This window comes from Corvus kubaryi, unplaced genomic scaffold (assembly GCF_017639235.1).
Source record: "Corvus kubaryi isolate FWS band 111438036 unplaced genomic scaffold, C.kubaryi_AGA036_p1.0 37272, whole genome shotgun sequence".
Classification (NCBI taxonomy): domain Eukaryota; kingdom Metazoa; phylum Chordata; class Aves; order Passeriformes; family Corvidae; genus Corvus; species Corvus kubaryi.
The window spans coordinates 2,244,323-2,262,566 of NW_024581084.1; the positions used below are offsets into that span (position 1 = coordinate 2,244,323).

An 18,244-nucleotide genomic window follows, 5' to 3' on the forward strand; every position below is an offset into this window, starting at 1 on the left:
GTGGGTTTGAGGGTTTTATTACCCCCGAACGTCTCCAGGCGGGGGCGGCTCCGGGGTCACTTCGGTGTCGCCTTTGCCTGCAAAGAGCCGCGGTCAGGACACGCCTTGGACGCCCCCCTCCGCCGGCAGCGGGATCGGATCTGGGACGGGGACTGGGACAGAGACGTACCGCCCGAGCGAAGCATTCCCGCAGCGCCTGGAACTCCTCCAGGCACGCGTCCCGCCGCAGCTCCGCCGGCCCGGCCGCCGCCGCCGCCACGCACCGCCCGTAGGCCGCGGCCTGCGGGAATCACACGGGACGGGAGCGGGGGCCGCCGGGACCCGCCGACCCCGGAGCCGACCCCGGAGCCGGCCCCTGCAGCCGCCCTGCGCCCCCCGGCCCCACCTGGTCCCCGCAGGCCGCCAGCGCCGCCGGGAAGCGCCGCAGCCGCGCCCGCGCCCGCAGCCACACACCGCGCCCCGACATCGCCTCACCGCACGGGCGCCGCCATGCCCGGGCGGCCGCGATTGGCTGCCCGCCCCGCTCGTCACACGCCGCGCTCTTCTATTGGGCGGTAGCTCCTCGAACCGAGCCGCTTCTGATTGGCCGCTCGGCACGGGCGGCTCTGATTGGCGGAAATGCCGGTTGTTTACTTCCCGCCTCCTTCGGGCGTCAATCCCGTGGGGCCCTTCCGGCTGGATCCCCGCCCCCTCTCGCCGATGATTGGTTGAGCGGCAGAACCTCGCCCTCTGATTGGTGCAGAACAGCTTCCGGGGGGCGGTGCCCTGACGCCGCTGAGGGGCCGGGCAGGGCCGGTGCCGGCAGTGTCATGGCGGCTCCGCTGCGGGACCGGCTGAGTTTCCTGAGCCGGGTACGGACGGGGGGTCTTGGGGGGTGGGAGGGGGCTGCAGGGGGCGTGGCGTCACTGCCCACCCGCGACGTCATCGCTGCACCCCCCCACGGGCTCCTACAGCGGCCTCACACAGCCCTGACGGGGCCGGGCCTGCCCCTGGGCCTCGGTCCAGTCCCCGCCACCGGGGTCCGGGTCGGGTCCGCCCCCTCTCACGCCGCCCCCTCCTCCTCCAGCTGCCGGTGTTGCTGAGGGGCACAGCCGACGACGACACCCCCTGCCCTGGGTACCTGTTCGAGGAGATTGCCAGTATCCTTCGGGGAGCCGGCAGGGGCCCCGGGCAGGAGTTTCCCCGGGCAGGGAGGGGATCCCGGGACAGGGGGAGTTCCCCGGGGCTGCTCCAGGCCGTGGTGGGCGCTGGAGGTCTGCGGGGCTGGTTGTGGGCAGCCGTGGTACTATGGGCCCTGGCTGGGACCCTGTGGAGGGGCTGAATTCCTGGCACTCGGGGGGCTGCTGGTGCCCTCCGGTCCCGGCTGGATCCCTAACCCGTCCCTAGAGATCTCCCACGAGTCCCCCGGGAGCAGCCAGTGCCTGCTGGAGCATCTCCTCACACGGCTGCAGAGCAGCTCCTGCCACGTCAAGTTGAAGGTGGGTCCGTGCTGGGAGCACTGGGCGGGTGATGGGATGGAACCCCCCGCTCCAGGGAGGGCAGCTGTGACTTGTCCTTGTCCCCCGAGCCAGGTGCTGAAGATCCTGCTGCACACCTGCTCCCAGGGCTCCCCCCAGTTCGTCCTACAGCTGAAGAGGAACGCCAACTTCATCCGAGAGGCCGCGGGTAATGGGCTGGGGGCACTTGGGAGAGCAGGAACAGCCCCATGGAGGGCTGGAGACCTCAGAAGGGCTCCTGCTGCGGGGGCTGTGCCAGGAGCAGGGTCCTACCCCACCTGGGAGCATCCCCCATGCTCCCCTCTGTGTGTCTGCAGTGTTCTCCGGGCCCCCAGACCCCCTCCACGGCAACAGCTTGAACCAGAAGGTGCGGGCTGCCGCACAGGTGGGTGCTGGAGGGACAGGGCAGCCCCCAGCCCCCTCCTCTGGGGACTCCAGGGTTCCCAGCGCTGCCCACACTCCTCTCTCTCTCAATCCCGCAGGATTTGGCCACCATTCTGTTCTCAGATGCGCCGCTGCCGCAGCCCCTGGCACTGCCCGCCCCGCCCCCGGCCCCTGCCGGTGAGCGCAGCCCCCCCGGGACGGGCCCTCGGTCAGGGGGGCAGGGAAACAGCAGGAAAGGGGAACCCTGAGTGCCTGTGCTCCCTCTGACATTCCCTGTTTCTCCCCCAGGGATGGGCTCCAGCCCCAGCCCCTGTGGCTCCCTGCAGGGATTCGGCTTCAGCAGTGACAAAAGCGGCTCCGGTGAGTCCTGGCCGGGCCCTCACTGAGTCCTTTCCCACTGGGAGCTGGGGCAGGGCCATGGGGGTCACTCTGTGCCTTGTCCTCTGAGCTGCCAGAGTTCCCTCCCCCCCCCTTTCCCAGCCTGGAGCCCAGTGTTGGGGTGATCCCCATGGGGCTGGGCTCCCGGAATTCTCCCAACATCCCAGCCCCTCGCAGCTTCCACAGGGGAGGCCCTGCTGAGCAGCCTCCAGCGAGCAGCCGAAGCCGTGGCCCAGGCCGTGCTCCCGGCGCCGGGGGGGCCCCAGCGGCTCCGTGGGGACCTCCCCGAGGACACCTACGAGCCTGTCCGAGCCCCATCCCCAGCCAGCAGCCCGGCCATGCCACCCCCGGCTCCTCCCACGCCACGCGGATGCCGAGGTGGGTCCTGCCGGAGCAGCCAGGGCAATCTGGGGGGTCCCCACCCGTTCTGGGGGGTTTCAGCTCAGCACCACTGTCCCTGCAGTGAGCCACCAGCCGGGGCTGGCCGGGGGTGGCTGGGAGGAGGCGGACAGCGGGCACAGCTCCCGGGAATCCTCGCAGGGCAACGAGCGGAGCCGCACCTCGGACTCCGGCAGCAAATCCGGCAGCGACAGCCGCTCTGGGGCCAGCCGGGAGCTGAGCCACGGGGCTGACAGGTGAGAGGGGCCCGGGGGGCTCCCCTGCCCTGGGACTGTCCCAGGTGCGTCCCCAGGTGCGCTGCCCTTGTTTCCACACTGCTAATCCAGAGTGTGTGCCTCCTGGGATGTTCGTCCTGCCGGGCATGGGCGGGCAGAGCTGCTCTGGGTGGGGGTCCCTGTCTGTCGGGGGCTGTGCAGGGCCCCCAGCAGGAGTAAGCAAGTGGCCCCTGCCCCCACGAGGTGTGTCCCCAGCAGGGTGGACGCTGACAGCCCGGGTGACTGCCGGCGGGAGCTGAGCCTGGTGTCGGGACTGATGCGCGGGGCCAGGGTCTTCCTCACCAGGGAGGAAGCTCAGCACTTCCTCAAGGAGTAAGTGATGGAGGCAGGTGCTCTTTGGGGCTGTGGGGGCTTCTGGGGGGCAACCTGAGTCCTTCCCTGGCTACCTGGGCCTGCACCCCCGGGATGGGAAGGGGCTGCGGTGACCCCCATCCCCGTGCAGGTGTGGGCTCCTGAACTGTGAGGTGGTGCTGGAGCTGCTTGGCCGGGCGCTGGAGGATCCCAGTGACAGCGTCCGCATGGTGAGCACAGGGGGCTCCCCGGGGAGGGCTGGGGGATGTTTGGGGGCCTGCCTGGCTCAGCCACGCTCCCTGCTCCCACAGAGGTCCATGTGTGCCATCTCTGCCCTCGGCTGCTCCGACCTGCTCTCCCCGGAGCAGATCTTCACCATGACCCGGCAGCGCCTGCAGCACCTCAGCCAAGGCAGCCCTGGGCCTGTGGCCAACCGAGCAACAAAGGTGACTCTGGGGACAGCCCTGTGCCCAATCCCCAGGGTGGGGGCTCCTGGGATGGGTTTGACAGCCCTTGGGGGACACACAGCTCTTGGGAATGGCTGCGTGTATGTCCCAGAGGGGTGGGATCTTTCCCAGGAGCGGGGAGCCTGGGTGGGGTGATGCTCCCTCTGAGCCCTGGGAGGGGACACTGGGGACAGTCCCTCTGCCTGGGAAAAGGTGCCAGGGCCAAGCCCCTTTCCCGAGCCGCCCTCACTCCGCCCATCCCCTGTCCCAGATGCTGCGGCAGTTCGAGGCCCTGTGCCGGGCCCAGCCCTCCCCGAGGGCCCCACGCCCGCCCTCAGCCCCCTCGGTGGGCTCGGCCGAGGACCTGCTCGTGGACATCCCGGCCCTGGCGCACGAGAGCTTCCTGACCCCCCTGAGCCCGGCCCCGACCCCTGCGGCCCCCACGGCCCCCGCTGAGGAGCCGGGGGTGGGATCGGAGCCCCCCGGGCAGCCCGGGGCCGCGGTGCCGGCCTGTCCCTGCGAGCAGGACGGGGGGAGCAGGCTGGCAGGGCACACGGCGGCCCCCAGCCTGTCCCTGTTCGCCGGCATGGAGCTGGTGGCCTGTCCCGGCGCGGTGCTCCGGCCACACTCGCCACCAGCGGAGCCACAGACGCCGTCCCAGCCCCAAGATGGGGCGTCGGACATGGAGGGCACCCGGCAGCCATCGGCCTTCGCCTTCCTCAACATGTAGCTGCTGTCGGGCCCCGGGGGCTGGGGGGCTGTGCCCCCCTCCCTGCGGGGCCTGCGCTGTCCTGGTGCCTCAGGGGGACACGGGCTGTGAAATGGCCGCAGGGGCCAGGGCTTCCATCAGGGGACAATGCCCCTCTTGCTGTCTGTGGTGTTCCAGGGCAGGCAGAGGGGTACGACCTCTTGCTCCTCTGAGCCGGACGGGGGTGTGGGACCCGCTGGGACTGAGCTGGGGGTGCTTTGGGGACCCCAGCACGGCCATGAGCGCTCTTGGGTGGCCCCCAGCTCCAGCCTGGGCTCTGTGGGGGTGTGGGGTGGGAGAAGGCACTGTCCCCATGGGGCCGGGACCCACCAGTAAACCCCCACTCGGGTCTGGGAATGTGTGGCTTCTTCCTGCGCCGCTGATGGAGCCTGGCCCATGGCTCCTCCTGGCCCGCAGCCCCACATTTTCCTATAGCCCCATGGCCGCCCAACAGCCCCACAGCTTTCCCCCTACCCCACTGTTCTCCCCCACCCCACGGCCCCTCTAGTAGCCCCATGGTTTCCCCTCTTCCTCCCAGCTCTCCCCTTACCCCAGAACCCCCTAACAGCTCCACTTTTTCCCATGGCCCCCCAGTACTCCCATGACCCCCCCTGCCCCATAGATTCCCCTCTCCAACCCACCTCCCTCAATAGCCCTATGACTCCCCCATCTTCCACGGCTCCCCCCTCCCCATAGCTCCCCACTAGTCCCAGTCCTCCTCTCAGCTCCCCAATATTTCCATTTTCCCCATTTTCCCCCCAAAAACCCCATGACGCCCCCCGCCCACGTGGGCCAAGCCCCGCCCATTTCCCCGCCTTCCGAAGCCACGCCCCTCTCCTTCCTCTCACCCCATTGGCTCACTCCCGCTAAGCCCCGCCCCCCGCCACCAGCCGCGCCCCCGCCACCATCCCTCCTTGTTCCCGCCCCCTTTTTCCGCCTCAGCCAATCGCGTCTCTTCCCCCGCCCTTCCCTCCCTTCCCATTGGTCGCTGGCCGCCGGCCCCGCCCGGTGGCTGTGGCCGGAGCGCGGCCGTAGGTGAGGGGCTGGGGGCGTTTAATGGCGGCCGAGCGGGGGCCGGGGGAGCGCAGGGAGTTCCAGGGGGAGCTGGGACAGGGCCAGGGCTTCGCTCTCGGCATCGCCCCCGGAGCGAGGGGGGTCTCACCCGCGTGTGGGTGCGTGGGGCCGTGGTCGTGAGGGGTTGGGATCTGGCGATTTGGGGCTTGGGAGAGCTTGGAGGGTTTGGGGTCTGGGCTGGGGGTCTGCGGGGATTGGGAGTTGGGGGGTTCTGAAAGAGTCTGGGTCATGAGGGGCTTGGGGCCTGGGGATATGGGCTGGGGTCGTGGGGTGCTTGGGCCTGGGTGTTCTGGGGGTCCTGGGGAGGGGTCTGGGGCTTGGGGGGCTCTTGGTGGAGGTCTGGGACTTGGGGGGCTTGGGGCCTGGGGATGGGTGTCCTAGGAGGTCCTGGGGGCATCTGTGCACTGGGAGCTTGGGCTTGCACCTGTGGCTGGGGTTCTGGGCCTTGGCAGTGGGGGAATTTTTGGGGTCTGGGTTTTGGGAGCTTAGAGGAATAGGTGTGCGACCTGGGTGATCCTGAGGGGCTCAGGGGTTTGGGAGCTTAGGGGCCAGGGCTTGCCTCTGGGTCACAGGGGGGCTTGGGGCCGTGGGGCTTCAGAGCTGGGGAGTCTGAGCTTCAGGGCTTTGAGGGGCTCGGGGTGCTGTGCTGGGCCTGGGCTCCTGAGCCCTGCTTTCCTGCCGTGAGCCCAGCGGTTTCCATGAGAGCCGTTTGTTTCCCCAGGCTGTGGAGCCAGAGGCATTGCCGAGGGCTTTGGTGGAGCCCTGAGAGGGGAAGCCAGGGCTGCCAGGGGAGCGGGTTTAGGGGCAGTATGGGTAATAAATGTAAAGAAAAAAGTGATGTGGTCTTTTCCTGGCTTAGCAATGGGGCTGGGGAAATGCAGAGGGGGAAAAGGTGGGAATGTGCTGCCCCGAGCTGGGAGGGGGCCCAGCCCTCCCTGTGCCCCCTGAGAGGGCAGGGACACTTCCAAATAAACCCTCGGCAGCGATTGGGAGCTGGGTGGGCGGAGGATCCCCTGGGAGCTGCCCAGGTGGTTCTTCAGCATCCCAACCTGATGTGGGGTGAGCTGAACCTCCAGCCTGCACGGATAAGGCCGTTCCGGGCCCGTGTGATCCTCTGGCAGCCGTGGGCTGTGTGGAGTGAAGGAGCCCGGGATGGGGAGCAGGGCTTTTCCCTCCCTTTCGTCCTCTGCTGGAATCCCGGCCCATAAATGGGACAGCAGCTCATGGGCAGCCAGAGTGTTGGGTGAAAGCAGTGAGGAGTTCACCCGGAGCCTCTCCCGGGCTGTGCTTGGGGTTATTTGCCATGTGGCAATTTGGAGGAAGGTGTTTTGTGCTGTTGGAACAGTTCCAGCACCGTGTGCCGGTGTTTGCAGGAGCCAGAGCGCCTGGTTCCGAGGCTGGATGCTCCATGCCTTCCCCTCTCTCTGCGCTGTGCTTCCAGGGCTCCTTCCTTCTGCTCCAGCATGAAGAGCACCCGGAGCTGCTGCTCCGTCCAGAGCTCCGATGTCGCAGACCTGATCCTGAAGGGGCTCCCGGCGCCGGTGTCGCGCCGCCCCGGCAGCGCCTCTCCTGCCAAGCTCATGGCGCGCTCCGTGTCCATGGCTGCCGACAGCAAAGCCAAGAGGAACGCCCCGGTGAGCCCGTGTCCTTCCCCCCGCCTGTGCCAGGGCAGGGAGTGCGTGCCTGGGATTTGGGATGGCTCCGTGCATGCCGTGGTTCCCCCAGCACCAGCCCGGCTTTGTTCTGGCACCGCCCTCGGCGGTCGCTGCTCGTGGTTCTCTGCTCGATGCAGAACAGCAAGTAGGGAGCGTCAGGATTCCCTCTTTTCCCTTCCTCGCCCTTCAGCTCCCTGCACCAGTTTCCGTCTGGAAACTGCCGATTTCCTGGTGTCTCCTGCTGGGATGTCAGGCCCAGCCTGCCCCTCATCGAGCACCCCCTGTTCCTGCCGCTCCTGAGTGGGGGTTCCCCAGAGAATGAGCCCCAGGTGCTTTCTGGGCTCCGTCAGGATCCAGCAGCAGACAGTCTGTGCTCCATGCTGAGTAATCCCTTGGCAGCATTCCCGTGCCCTTGTTCCCGGGAGCTTGTGCTAAGGAACGTGTTCCTGCTGGCTCAGCAGCGCCCGAGCGAGGTGTCATTGCCCGCTGCCTCAAGGAGAGCTTGGCAGCCCTGGGGCAGCGAGAACTCCGTGTCCCGCTGGGTGAGGGGGTGGGGGAGCCTGCCTGTGCTCCTCCTGAACGTGGCTGCTGGTTTTATCCCTGCTCTCCACAGGAGGATGCGGGATCCCGGGCCATGAACAACCTGCGCAGGTCCAACAGCACCACGCAGGTGAACCAGCGGGTGAACAGCTCACACAGGTACAGCTCCAGCCACGGACGTGTGTCCATCCATCCTGTGGGTGCCCCTGGGGGACACCCCACCCCTGTGTCCAACCTCCCTGGTCCTGTGGGGGAACAGGAGCCTTTCCAAGATGTACCCTGAGTTCTGTTGTGCACATCAGGAGTTAAAGCCTGGCCCTGGAAAACCAAGGTCTGGGGCTTTGGTTATTTTTTTGAAGAGGAGGTCCCTTGTTTAGCGTTTCATAGGATCACAGAATGGCCTGGGTAGGAAATGACCTTAAAGTCCCATGCAGGGACACCTTCCACTAGACCACATTGCTCCGAGCCCTGTCTAATCTGGCCTGGGACACTTCTCTTCCAGAGAAGTGCCCAGCTTCTGTGGGCAACCTGTGCCAGGGCCTCAGTGTCATCACAGGGAAGAATTTCTATTCAGGGAAATGGAGTGTATTTCTGTGGCTGTCACAAAAACCATTCCATTTAATTCCAACAGCCCTCATGGACCCACCAAGGCCATAACTGGGCTGTGTGAGGAGACAAAAGCTCTCTGTTCCCAATGCCTTCTGAGTTGGGATTTTCTGTTCTCCTGTTGGTCTGTGCCCATCCCTATCACCACACACCACCCTCAAACCCAAAGCTCTGTGTAAAAAGGAGTCATTTGTGGATTTTGTGGCCGTGTAACAATTCTCCAGCTCCTTTGTCCCCTTGTGTCACACTGGAGTATCCAAGTGCCCAGCATGGCCAGAGCGTGTCCTGTGGCTGTGAGTTATCCCAGAACCCCTGTTCTCTCCTCTCTGCCTTCCCTGGGTCTGGCTAAAGCTCGGAGCAGACAGGAGACTTCCTGGCCTTCTTTGAGAGCGATCCAGGAGGAAGGAAGAAACTGGCAACTCTGAGCAAAACTTCCCCAGAAAAGAAAACCACGTGGAATATCCTGGTGAGGACAGCAGGCTCTGGGAGTGGGTGGGCCAGGCCGGCTCTGTGCTCCTGGTGGTGTTTGAGGAGGTGGGTTTAGTAGCCTTATCCCTGCTGACTCTGTGGCAGGATGACCAGCCCCGGGCATTCCCGGGCCCCTCCAGCTCCCACGGCCTCGAGCCGCCCGCAGGCATGAGGAGGAAGGAAGCCACCGTGCTCCTGGCTGCCAACTTCACCGCCAACAACAGGTAGGACAGGGGGTCCTGAGCGGGGGTGGGCAGAACTGCGTGGAGAAAACACCCGGAGAGGGGAAGGTGCTGCTCCTGATGCTCCTGTTCTCGCCACACAAGGAGCAACAAGGGCGCGATGGGCAACTGCGTCACCACCATGGTGCACAACAACTACTCCACTGCTGAGAAGGGCCCTGCTCCCAAGAGCTCCAACCAGGCTCCCAGTTCCCTCAAGTGAGTGTGGGGGCTCTGCAGCTGGGCTGGCCACGGGGTCGTGTGTGGCACAGGACAGGGCTGAGTGGCTTCACCTTCTGTCCCAGCAATGTCGTCAAAGCGACCTCGAACGAGGATGGGGAAGGCAGCAGCAGCTTCGTCAAGTCTCAGAAGAATTTCTCCAGCAACAACATCATGACCTGTAACAACAACAGCAGCAGCAGCATTCCCCGGAGGAGGGAGGTGACCGAGGAGGAGGCCGAGAGGTGAGGGAAGGGGCAGGAGGACGGTGCCAGGAGGAGTGAGGAGCTCCAGGGGAGCTTGTTCTTGTCCTGTGGGATTTCACACTGGGGAAGGGCCACTCTTAGTGCACCTGCAGGTCCCGGTGCTGTGGGGAAGCCGCCTGTGCTCTGCTGCCCCTGGGGCCATGCTGACCCTCCCTCCCTGTCCCCACAGGTTCATCCAGCAGGTGAACCTGGCTGCTGTCACCATCCAGCGCTGGTACCGGCGGCACTCGCAGCGGCACAGGACGGCGGCTGCGGCTCTGGGGCGCCTGATGGCTGCCAAAAGGGAGGTTGGTCCTGTGCCCTGCTCTGTAGCCCAGACCCTCTGACACGCTGTCCCGCTGGCTGCGCAATTCGGTCCCTTTAGTCACCAGACCTGGGCTGTGAGAGTCGAGGGGGTTCTGGCTTTGCATCCAACCAGCCCCTCCATGGTCCAGAGAGCTGGGGAGGGTCCTGTTCCCTCAGAGCGCTGCTGGCTGTGTCCAGGGATTAGCCTGGGCTGGGTTCCAGCTGGAGCTGAGGTCCAAGGGCTCAGCACCACCCGGCTCCAGTTCCCCCAGCCCCCTGCCTGGGAGCAGGCAGACACTGGCAGTAGCAGCACAAGCCTCCCGTAATTGCCATTGTCTGGGCCACACTGGTGGCCGGAGAAGGGATGCCCCATCTCGGCTCATCCTAATGAATCCCTAATGAGGTGGCTTGTTAGAGTGATGGCGTTTCACAGCTATTTGTGTTTCTTTGTGTTCAATTATTTATCCCAGTAATGAAAAGCTCCCTTGCTCTTGTATGTGAGTCTATTTTTAAGCCTTGTCTCCTTGGTGGTTGCAGACCCAGATGATGACATAATAATAATAATAATAATAATAATAATTGCATTGAGGATCTAAAGAAAATGAGCTGCTCCAAAGTGGAGCTGTGCCAAGGGCTCCTCACCTGCACAGAGGGGAGGATGGAAAGCCTGGATATGGGGTGACCCAGGTGTGGGTGCCCCTCACACTTCTCAGTGGTGGGTGCTGGAGAACTCTCAGTAACACTTGTGATCCTCCTCTCTGGAAGGAAAGGCAGCAGCGGATGGAGGAGGGGAACATCCTGAATTTGCAGGAGAGGAAGGACGAGGAACGCCGGAAGATCCGAGAGGAGAAGGCGCGCCTGGCCCGGCACGCTGCCATCCAGGTAGGGCCAGGGCCAGGCTGTCGTGGCCTGTGTGACACCATTTGTTGGCATCATCTGGCGAGGCAGCGAGAGGCCTCTCTGCGTCTCCAAGGGCTTGGCATGGGGCGGGATCAGAGCCAGCCTTGGAAATGGAGCGCTCCCTCTGGAGATGGAGGTGCCACAGAGCGGTTTCCTGCTGTGCTCCTGCCAAGCCTTGGCAGCTCGTTCTGAGCTTGTGAAGACAGTGCTGGTTTCCATGTAGTGCTCAGGAAAATGGTGCTGTTGAGACAGGGAGACTCCAGGCTCCTTGGAATGGCCGAGGATGTGCGTGCCCTGGGAATGGGACCCTCCTCAGGAGCAGGGTTCCTCCGGAGAGGGCCGAGTACTGCTCCCATGTCCCTTGGCAGGAAGCAACACGTCATTGTCACCCTGCTCTTGCAGCTGGTGGTGCAGATGGGCTTGGCACAGGCTGCAGGAGTTGGCAGTAAAGCTGGGGATGTTTTAAACCCCAAATTTTCTTTGCTCTAATTGGAATCATGTTCCATCGGGGGGGGATTGGGGGAGACACAGCAGTGAGCAGCTGGAGGATGCAAAAACGCTGCCACAGCCTTGCAAACACAAGCTTATGCCTTCCCAAAACTTAAGGGCATCGATGGCTCCTCTGTCCCTGCAGGAGCTGCACCAGAAAAGAGCCCAAAAGGCCTCGGAGATGCAGCACTCAGCAGAAGAGCTGGTGCTGGTGAAGGAGAGCAGGAGGGTGCCCAAGAAGAAGCCTGGTGCCAAACCTGCCTCAGCCAGGAATGTCAGCCCGGCCAGCAGCCTCACCAAAGCCAACAACACCGGTGAGTCCCTCTGGCGTGCCCCAGAGTTCTGGGAGTGAGGGGAAGGAGGGGACAAGGCGCTGTTTGCTCTGAGGAGCTGCTTCCCAGGGGCTGGCTGGGGCGAGTGTCCGACAGCAGTCTGGTTCCTGTAGAGGCCAATTCCCCCTCGGCAGCCACGGAGCCGGAAGGAAGCGGCCTGGCAGCTCTTGGCTCCGTGCCCTCACAGGACCCCGGGGCAGAGGACAAACTGCAGGTGGGTCTGGCTGTGCCTCCTGGGGGTCCTGGCAGCAGCCGCTCTGCCAGCGTGACAGCAGAGCCTTTGCTGGTTTCTGGGGAGACCCAGAAAACTCTCTCACTCTCTCATCTTCTCCTTAGGATATGAGCTCCAGGGAGGTGGCTAACGAGGACCTGGAGACAGCAGTGACTGCTGGCAGCAGGGCTCCGTCCAAGGTCACGCTCAATGAGCTGCTGGACACGCTCCGGCTGCTGGAGGAGGAGCCGGAGCTGCTGCCCCCACCCAAGCTCCTCAAGAAGGACAGATATGCCTGGATGGACAGGGTGAGCCGAGGGATGGGACTGCTGTGTCCATCCTTGGACAGTGATGGCTGCCTGGTGAGCAACGGCTGGGCACTGCCAGGGAAGGTGGTGGAGGAGCTTGGAGTGAGTGATGGAGGAATTTGGAGGTGGAGATGGAGGAGTTTGGAGGTGATAGAGGAATTGTTTGGTGCGTCAAGGGCTTGGACATCTGCAAGGAACAGCAAATCCATGCAAGGGCTGGTGGTGGGACAGGGTTTAGCCCAGAGGATGAGGCTGGTTACTGGGCTGCAGTGATGGAGAGAAGCCAGCACCTCTTCTCCCGAGCTTTCCCCTGGGTGCTCATTCACCACGGTGAATTCCCAGCAGGAGCCCAGCTCCAATTCCCTGACTGCTGATAACTTGGAGAAGTTTGGGAAGCTGAACCACTCGCCGGGGGTCCCCGAGGATGGGGCTCTGCTCTCAGAGGCCAAGCTCCAAAGCATCATCAGTTTCCTGGATGAGATGGAGAAGTCGGAGCAGGAGAGGCCCAGGTCGGCTGCCTCGGCCACGCAGCGGGAGGTGAGTCCATCTGTGCTGTGGGACTCTGGTGGGAATCATCCCCATCTCCCTGTCCTCACTCCAAGTGGTTCCACCACCTTTTCATCATGCTTTTTCTGCTGTGGCAGGGCTTCCTTTTGGAAGAGGAGCTGGCTCACGTGGAGCAGGTGTCGGCTGTTGCTACGGAGGTGACAAGCTCCATGATGAGGCTGAAGCTGGAAGTGGAGGAGAAGAAGAGAGCCATCAGCCTGCTGCAGACTGCTCTGGTGTGTCAGCCTTGCATGTGGTTCTCGGGGATATGAAGCATGTGATCAGGGTTATCCCTTGATTTTACAGAATCATGGAATTGTTTGGGTTGGAAGGGACCTTAAAGATCATCTAGTGGGGAGCCCCTTCTCCTGGGGCTGAACTCCCTTCTCGTCTGACGGAACTCCAGGGAGGCTGGATGTTCCTGCTGACAGGGGTGGGAAATGTGGGCACCAGGGCTTTGCTTTAGCTCTGTCCCTCATTTTCCTGGCCTGATGGTGATTTCCATGTCGTGGCTGTTTGATCCCTGCTCCCCACAGACTCAGCAGCGGGAGCTGACCGACCGCCACGTCAAACAGACCGAGAAGGAGCTCGGCCACCAGCTCAGGCTGCAGAGGGAGCAGTATGAGGCAGCTATCCAGAGGCACCTGGCCTTCATCGACCAGGTAATCCCTCATCCCAGCTCCTGAAGGCAGAGGTTGAGGTGGCTGCACCTGCCTGATGCCGGCCCCTTCCCCTGCCCAGCTCCTCGATGACAAGAAGGTGCTGAGTGAGAAATGTGAGGCTGTGGTGGCAGAGCTGAAACAAGTGGACCACAAGTATGGCCAGAAGATCACCCAGATGCAGGAGCAGCACGAGCTGGTGAGGGGACAGGGAAGGTGGAAGGACATGTGTGTCCTGATTTTGCTCAAATGGGGCCTCTGCCCGGAGCAGTACAGTCTCTGTCACCTCAGTGGGATCTTGACACTCCAAGGAGCTCTTCCCTGTGCACAGGAGGTCCCTGTCACCACGGAGCTTTGTCCTGGCTCCCCAAAAGGCTCCCGTCCTCTGCTGCCCAGAGCCAGGAGCGTGGCATTGACCAAGGGACAGTGTAAGCTCCCAGGCTCTGCTCAGAGAGATCCTTCCCACACATCTGGCACAGGGTGCCCAGAGCAGCTGTGGCTGCCCCATCCCTGAAAGTGTCCAAGGCCAGGTTGGACAGGGCTTGGAGCACCCTGGGCTAGTGGCAGGTGTCCCTGCCCATGGCAGGGGATGGAACTGGAGAAGCTTTAAGGTCCCTTCCAACCCAAACCATTCTGTGATTCCATGATCCCATGTAAGCAGAGCTCTCCCAGGCTGGGGGTGACCGGGGTGTGATGCTGGCACAAACCCAATGCCATGGAGGAATTTTGCTTCCCCTGTGGATGGAGACAGCTCAGCTCGCCCCATGCCAGGCCTGGTAGGAAGGCAGCACCGCTGGGCTTATCACAGCTCTGCCATCCCAGTGCCTGCTTGTCCTTGACCTTGGAGCTGAGCTCATGCCTGGCCAGACCGTGGGGGTGCCTTGGTCTCCGGAGCAGGCTCCGACCCTGTGGCACGCTCCTGGCCAGTCCCTTGGCATGTCCCTGTCCCTGCCCCTTGAGCTGTGTCTCCTCTCACCACCACGGACTCCTGCCCAGCTCCGCCCTGCCCGTGGCTCCCACAGACACGGCTGTGTGGATTTGCCTCTCCCCCACATTCCCCTTCTCTCTCCATCCCCTCCTTTCTTTCTCCCCAGGTCTGGCGCACTTTGGGCCCCTTTTGTGAGGTAAATGTGGTCTTTGCTCTCTTTTGTGCCTTGCCCTCTGTTCTCGTGCCCTGACCTGCTCTGGCCCTGCTCCAGCCCCTGCCAGAGTGCTTTCCGTGGCAGGGAGAGGGAAGGCTGGAGAGGAAAGCACCATCACACAGGGACGGATGGGCTGCCCCGCATGCAGGGACCCTTGGCAGCCCCCAGTTCCCCTTCCCTCTCCGTCGGTGCTCTCATATCTTGGCAGTGAGCACTTTCCCAAGGGGATAGAGGAGAAGGCACTAGGAGAGTGTGTGGCCACTTCTCTGGGCTGGAAGAACACACCTGGCCAGGGCTGTGCGTGTATCCATGCGCAGCTCCACAGCTTCCTTCCCAGCAGCCCAGCTCCCAGGCTCCCAGGGCTTTTCTCTCCCAGCTTCTCTGAGGTTTTCCCATTTGCTTCCAAACAGGAGATTAAGAAACTGAAGGAACTCATGAGTGCAACTGAGAAAGTCCGACGGGAGAAGTGGATTGAGGAAAAAACCAAAAAGATCAAAGAAATCACTGTGAAAGGTACGGGCAGGCTCCCTCAGCAGCAGGTGGAGCCGGGACAGCACCAGGGTGGTCCAGGACAGATTGGGAAGAGCTCCTTGGTGTGGGCAGTGTCTGCTCCCTGTTTTTGGTGGAGCAGATGCCAGAGGGCAGGAAAACCCCTCTGTGCTCATCCCCCCTTCTTACCAGCCCCTTTGAGCTGGCCAAGGGCAGCGGGGTGGGATCTGGGCCGAGCCGTGACCGCCCTTCCCGCTGTGCAGGGCTGGAGCCGGAGATCCAGAAGCTCATGGCCAAGCACCGCGAGGACATCCGGCAGCTGAAGCTGCTGCACGAGGCCGAGCTGCTGCAGTCGGACGAGCGGGCAGCCCAGCACTACGGGCGGCAGGCGCAGGAGCTGCGGGGGCTGCTGGAGCGGGAGAAGGAGGAGCAGAGCCAGCGGGAGCGGGAGCGGGCCCGGCAGAGGTGCGTCACTCCGGGCTCAGTGCTGCCTTGGGGCTCACAGCTCTGGGGTGCTGTCCAGCATCAATCTGCTGGTGGGATCCCAAAATCTGGAGCTCCGTGGGGAGCAGCCCCTTTCTCTTCACCGGCCTCAGGTGGGCGATGCCCCTGAGCCAGGAGCGTCCTCTGGCATCATGAAGGGCAGGGTGGAGAAGAGGCCGAGTGCTCAAAGGCACATCCGTGGAGTGTCTGTGCCCCGCAGGTGTGAGCAGCAGCTGGAGCAGGAGGAGCAGGCACTGGAGCTGCAGCGGCGCCGGCTCTATGCCGAGGTGGCCGAGGAGAAGGAGCGGCTGAGCCAGCAAGCAGCCAGGTGAGCAGGCTGGGGGCCTGGGGCTGGGGGCAGCCCTGGGGCCGGGCTCCCATGGGAAGAGGTGCTGGTGTGGATGCTGGGAGCTGTGTCTGTGCAGGCAGCGAGCGGAGGTGGAGGAGCTGCGGCGGCAGCTGGAGGCCAACAGCTCGGCCCTCACCCGGGCGCTGCGGGACGAGTATGCCAAGGAGAAGGAGGAGCAGGAGAGGCGGCACCAGGTCTGGTTCCCCCTCACCTCCAGCCCTTTGGGCACTGGCACCACCAGGCCTCGGACCCCACCGGGGCAGCGCCAGCAGCTGCTCCCAGCCGGCACAGAATGCTCCCAGGGCTGAGCTGTTGTTTTCCCTTCTCCTCACAGGCAGAACTGAAGGTGCTAAAGGACCAGCTGGAGCTGGAGAAGCAGGCCTGGGAGGCCAACTATGTGAAGAAGGAGGTAATGGCAAGAGCTGTCCTCCGGAGGTGCCACCCACGGGCTCTGAGAGGGATTTGAGGCTGCATTTGCTGTCCCTGTTCCCAGGAAGCCTGGTTGCTCTCTCGGGAGCGGGAGCTGCGGGAGGAGATGAGGAAGGAGAGGGACAAGGAGATCGAGCTGGTGATCCAGCGCCTGGAGGCCGACACGTCCTTGGCCAAGGAGGAGTGTGAGAGGGCAGCAGAGAACAGGTGAGGGGGAAAGGGAGGAGGGAGGGTCCAGGTCCTCCAGGGGCTGGTCCCTTTTCCCTGTCCCCTGGGCATCTCTCCAGTGAGCTCTGGAGCAGTGTTAGTGCAGGAAGGAGCAGCTCACAGGGACAAAGTTTACCTCTCACCTGAGGAAGCAGCCCTGGATCTCCCATGGGGCAGCTGTGCCCTTGCTGCTGTGCCCTGGTCCCTCCTGCAGCAGGAAGGGGGCTGGGATGATCCCTGCAGCAGCGGGATGAGCCAAGCTGCCTGTCCTTCCTGCCGGTAGGATCAAGAGGATCCGAGACAAGTACGAGGTGGAGCTGCAGGAGCTGGAGCGGTCGGAGCGGAAGCTGCAGGAGCGCTGCAATGAGCTCAAGGGGCGGCTGGCCGAGCTGGAAGGGGAGAGCGTCCGGCTGCAGGGCCTGCTGAAGCACAAGGAGCAGGAGGTGGAGGAGATCCGGAAGGTGAGCAAGGAGCAGAGCCAGGGCCCTGCCTGGCCCGTGCCTGGGTGTGCGGGACCAGCTGTCCCAGGGGCACAGAGGCCTGACTGAGGTGATCCGGCAGGAGTTTGCGGACAGGCTGGTGGGGACGGAGGAGGAGAGTTCGCGGCTGAAGGCGGAGATGGCAGAGCTGAGGGCCCGGCAGCAGCTGGAGCTGGACAGGCTGGTGCGGGAGAAGGACCGGGAGCTGGAGGAGGTTCACAGGAGGTGAGGGAGCCCGGGTGTGGTGCAGGAGCTCAGTGCTGCATCCTCAGGAATGGCTTCCAGCCCTGTCCAGGCAAACCGGGCCGAGGAGTCTTGCCCGAGCCGGCTGCTGCTCAGACACCCTGAATCCTCTGTTCCTTGTCGCTGCTGGCCTGCTCTGTGGCATCCCGTCCCCAGGGCTGTTCCTGTCCCTGCCTGCAGAACATGAGTGCCAGGAGAGGCCAGTGGAGCACAGCTCTGTCTGTGTTCCTCCCTGGCAGGAGCCCTGGCCAGGATCGGTGTCACCTCCTGGGGGCTCTCCGAGGCTCACACACGATACCTGTGATGGCAGCCACAGTGATCTTCTCCAGAGGGGCAGGGCCCAGGGTCAGGGCACAGCCACAGAGGCTGAGGGCAGCTGGGACATCCCTAAAACACTATGATAATTAGGACTTAGGAAGCTAATGTGCCTTTCTTCCTGTAGACCAGTCAGTCCACACTACCCAGCACCCAGCAATGCAATAAAGGTGCTGCCAGGTGTGATGGCACCTGGAGCCCAGCTTTGGCTGGGGGAGAGGGGCTGAGCTCCCGGGGCTGAAAGCCCGGTGTTTGGCCCCCCATGTCCGTGTCAGGGTGAAGGCGGCGGTGCTGAGGAAGGAGGAGAGCATGAGCAGCCTGCGGAAGCAGTACGAGGTGAGTGAGGGCTGCCCCGCCCTGCCCGGCTGCGGCTCTGCTGGGCACCGCGAGCTCTCCCCTGTGCTCCTTTGCAGGCGGCCGTGCAGAGAGCCAACCTCCTGGAATCCCTGCTGGAGCAGCAGCGGCAGCTGGCCACGGAGTGACCGTCCTGCTGGGCAGGGAGCGGGGCTGGGGTCAGGGTCAGGCTCTCCCCTCCCTCTTCCCTCGTTCTCCACAGCCTGGTCCCAGTGCGGTGGCCGTGCTGGGACACTTGGTGGCCTTCAGATGTTTGGGAGTTTTGTTCTGATAATAAATCTCTGCTGGTTTCTACAGCTGTTTCTGTACCTGTGTACGTCAGTGCCAGGGCACGAGTGGCTCCTGCTCGAGGTCTGTGCCCACTCCCACCTTCCCGACCCCATTCCTGCATCCCAAGACCCTCCCTTGCTCCGAGGGTGCCCAGCACCCCTATCTAGGCCTTGCTTCCCGTTCTAAACTGAAATATCCAGTAGGACGCAGGGAGGCAGAGCCAGGGCAGGATGTGATCCCACAGCCTCTGCTACCTGCAGCTTCCTCAACACCCCCTGACAGGGCCGG

The 18,244-nt window shown here is 63.7% G+C and overlaps 2 protein-coding genes across 8 annotated transcripts; both read left to right on the top strand.

Annotated features, from left to right (window-relative positions):
• Positions 1–748: 748 nt before the first annotated feature.
• On the top strand, positions 749–4,774 carry TEPSIN (TEPSIN adaptor related protein complex 4 accessory protein). Of its 2 annotated transcripts, none has more exons than XM_042025547.1 (13): positions 749–851; positions 1,067–1,139; positions 1,387–1,478; positions 1,572–1,665; positions 1,814–1,881; positions 1,979–2,057; positions 2,169–2,240; positions 2,436–2,636; positions 2,722–2,893; positions 3,128–3,244; positions 3,375–3,453; positions 3,535–3,669; positions 3,941–4,774. In XM_042025547.1, the coding sequence occupies exons 1-13, from the start codon at positions 810–812 to the stop codon at positions 4,397–4,399; spliced, it is 1,683 nt and encodes a 560-aa protein (XP_041881481.1). In that variant the 5' UTR covers positions 749–809; the 3' UTR covers positions 4,400–4,774. The 2 variants fall into 2 exon arrangements, with proteins under 2 accessions (XP_041881481.1, XP_041881482.1); XM_042025548.1 differs by having other exon boundaries at positions 3,131–3,244.
• A 397-nt stretch (positions 4,775–5,171) lies between these two features.
• Positions 5,172–17,980, top strand: CEP131 (centrosomal protein 131). 6 transcript variants are annotated; one of them, XM_042025542.1, is made up of 27 exons: positions 5,172–5,452; positions 6,933–7,125; positions 7,760–7,845; positions 8,644–8,758; positions 8,866–8,984; positions 9,087–9,200; positions 9,287–9,445; positions 9,636–9,753; positions 10,517–10,633; positions 11,286–11,454; positions 11,586–11,686; positions 11,809–11,991; positions 12,334–12,528; positions 12,636–12,773; positions 13,074–13,199; positions 13,279–13,395; positions 14,291–14,320; positions 14,749–14,851; positions 15,091–15,292; positions 15,531–15,638; positions 15,736–15,853; positions 15,994–16,068; positions 16,153–16,295; positions 16,579–16,756; positions 16,857–16,999; positions 17,608–17,668; positions 17,746–17,980. In XM_042025542.1, exons 1-27 carry the CDS (start codon positions 5,187–5,189, stop codon positions 17,812–17,814), a joined length of 3,546 nt encoding a protein of 1,181 aa, XP_041881476.1. In that variant the 5' UTR covers positions 5,172–5,186; the 3' UTR covers positions 17,815–17,980. The 6 variants fall into 6 exon arrangements, 5 of the variants coding, with proteins under 5 accessions (XP_041881476.1, XP_041881477.1, XP_041881478.1 ...); XM_042025543.1 differs by having other exon boundaries at positions 12,337–12,528; XM_042025544.1 differs by having other exon boundaries at positions 11,607–11,686.
• The last annotated feature ends 264 nt before the right edge of the window (positions 17,981–18,244 follow it).

What these genes read in the sequence shown, in the direction of transcription:
- TEPSIN (XM_042025547.1), top strand. Translation starts at nt 810, where the DNA reads ATGGCGGCTCCGCTGCGGGACCGGCTGAGTTTCCTGAGCCGG. An exon ending in CACGCCACGCGGATGCCGAG is followed by an intron (nt 2,637 to 2,721) that starts GTGGGTCCTGCC and finishes CTGTCCCTGCAG; the next exon opens with TGAGCCACCAGCCGGGGCTG. An exon ending in GCTCAGCACTTCCTCAAGGA is followed by an intron (nt 3,245 to 3,374) that starts GTAAGTGATGGA and finishes ATCCCCGTGCAG; the next exon opens with GTGTGGGCTCCTGAACTGTG.
- CEP131 (XM_042025542.1), top strand. Translation starts at nt 5,187, where the DNA reads ATGACGCCCCCCGCCCACGTGGGCCAAGCCCCGCCCATTTCCCCGCCT. An exon ending in TGCAGGAGCAGCACGAGCTG is followed by an intron (nt 13,396 to 14,290) that starts GTGAGGGGACAG and finishes CTTTCTCCCCAG; the next exon opens with GTCTGGCGCACTTTGGGCCC. An exon ending in GAGAGGGCAGCAGAGAACAG is followed by an intron (nt 16,296 to 16,578) that starts GTGAGGGGGAAA and finishes TCCTGCCGGTAG; the next exon opens with GATCAAGAGGATCCGAGACA.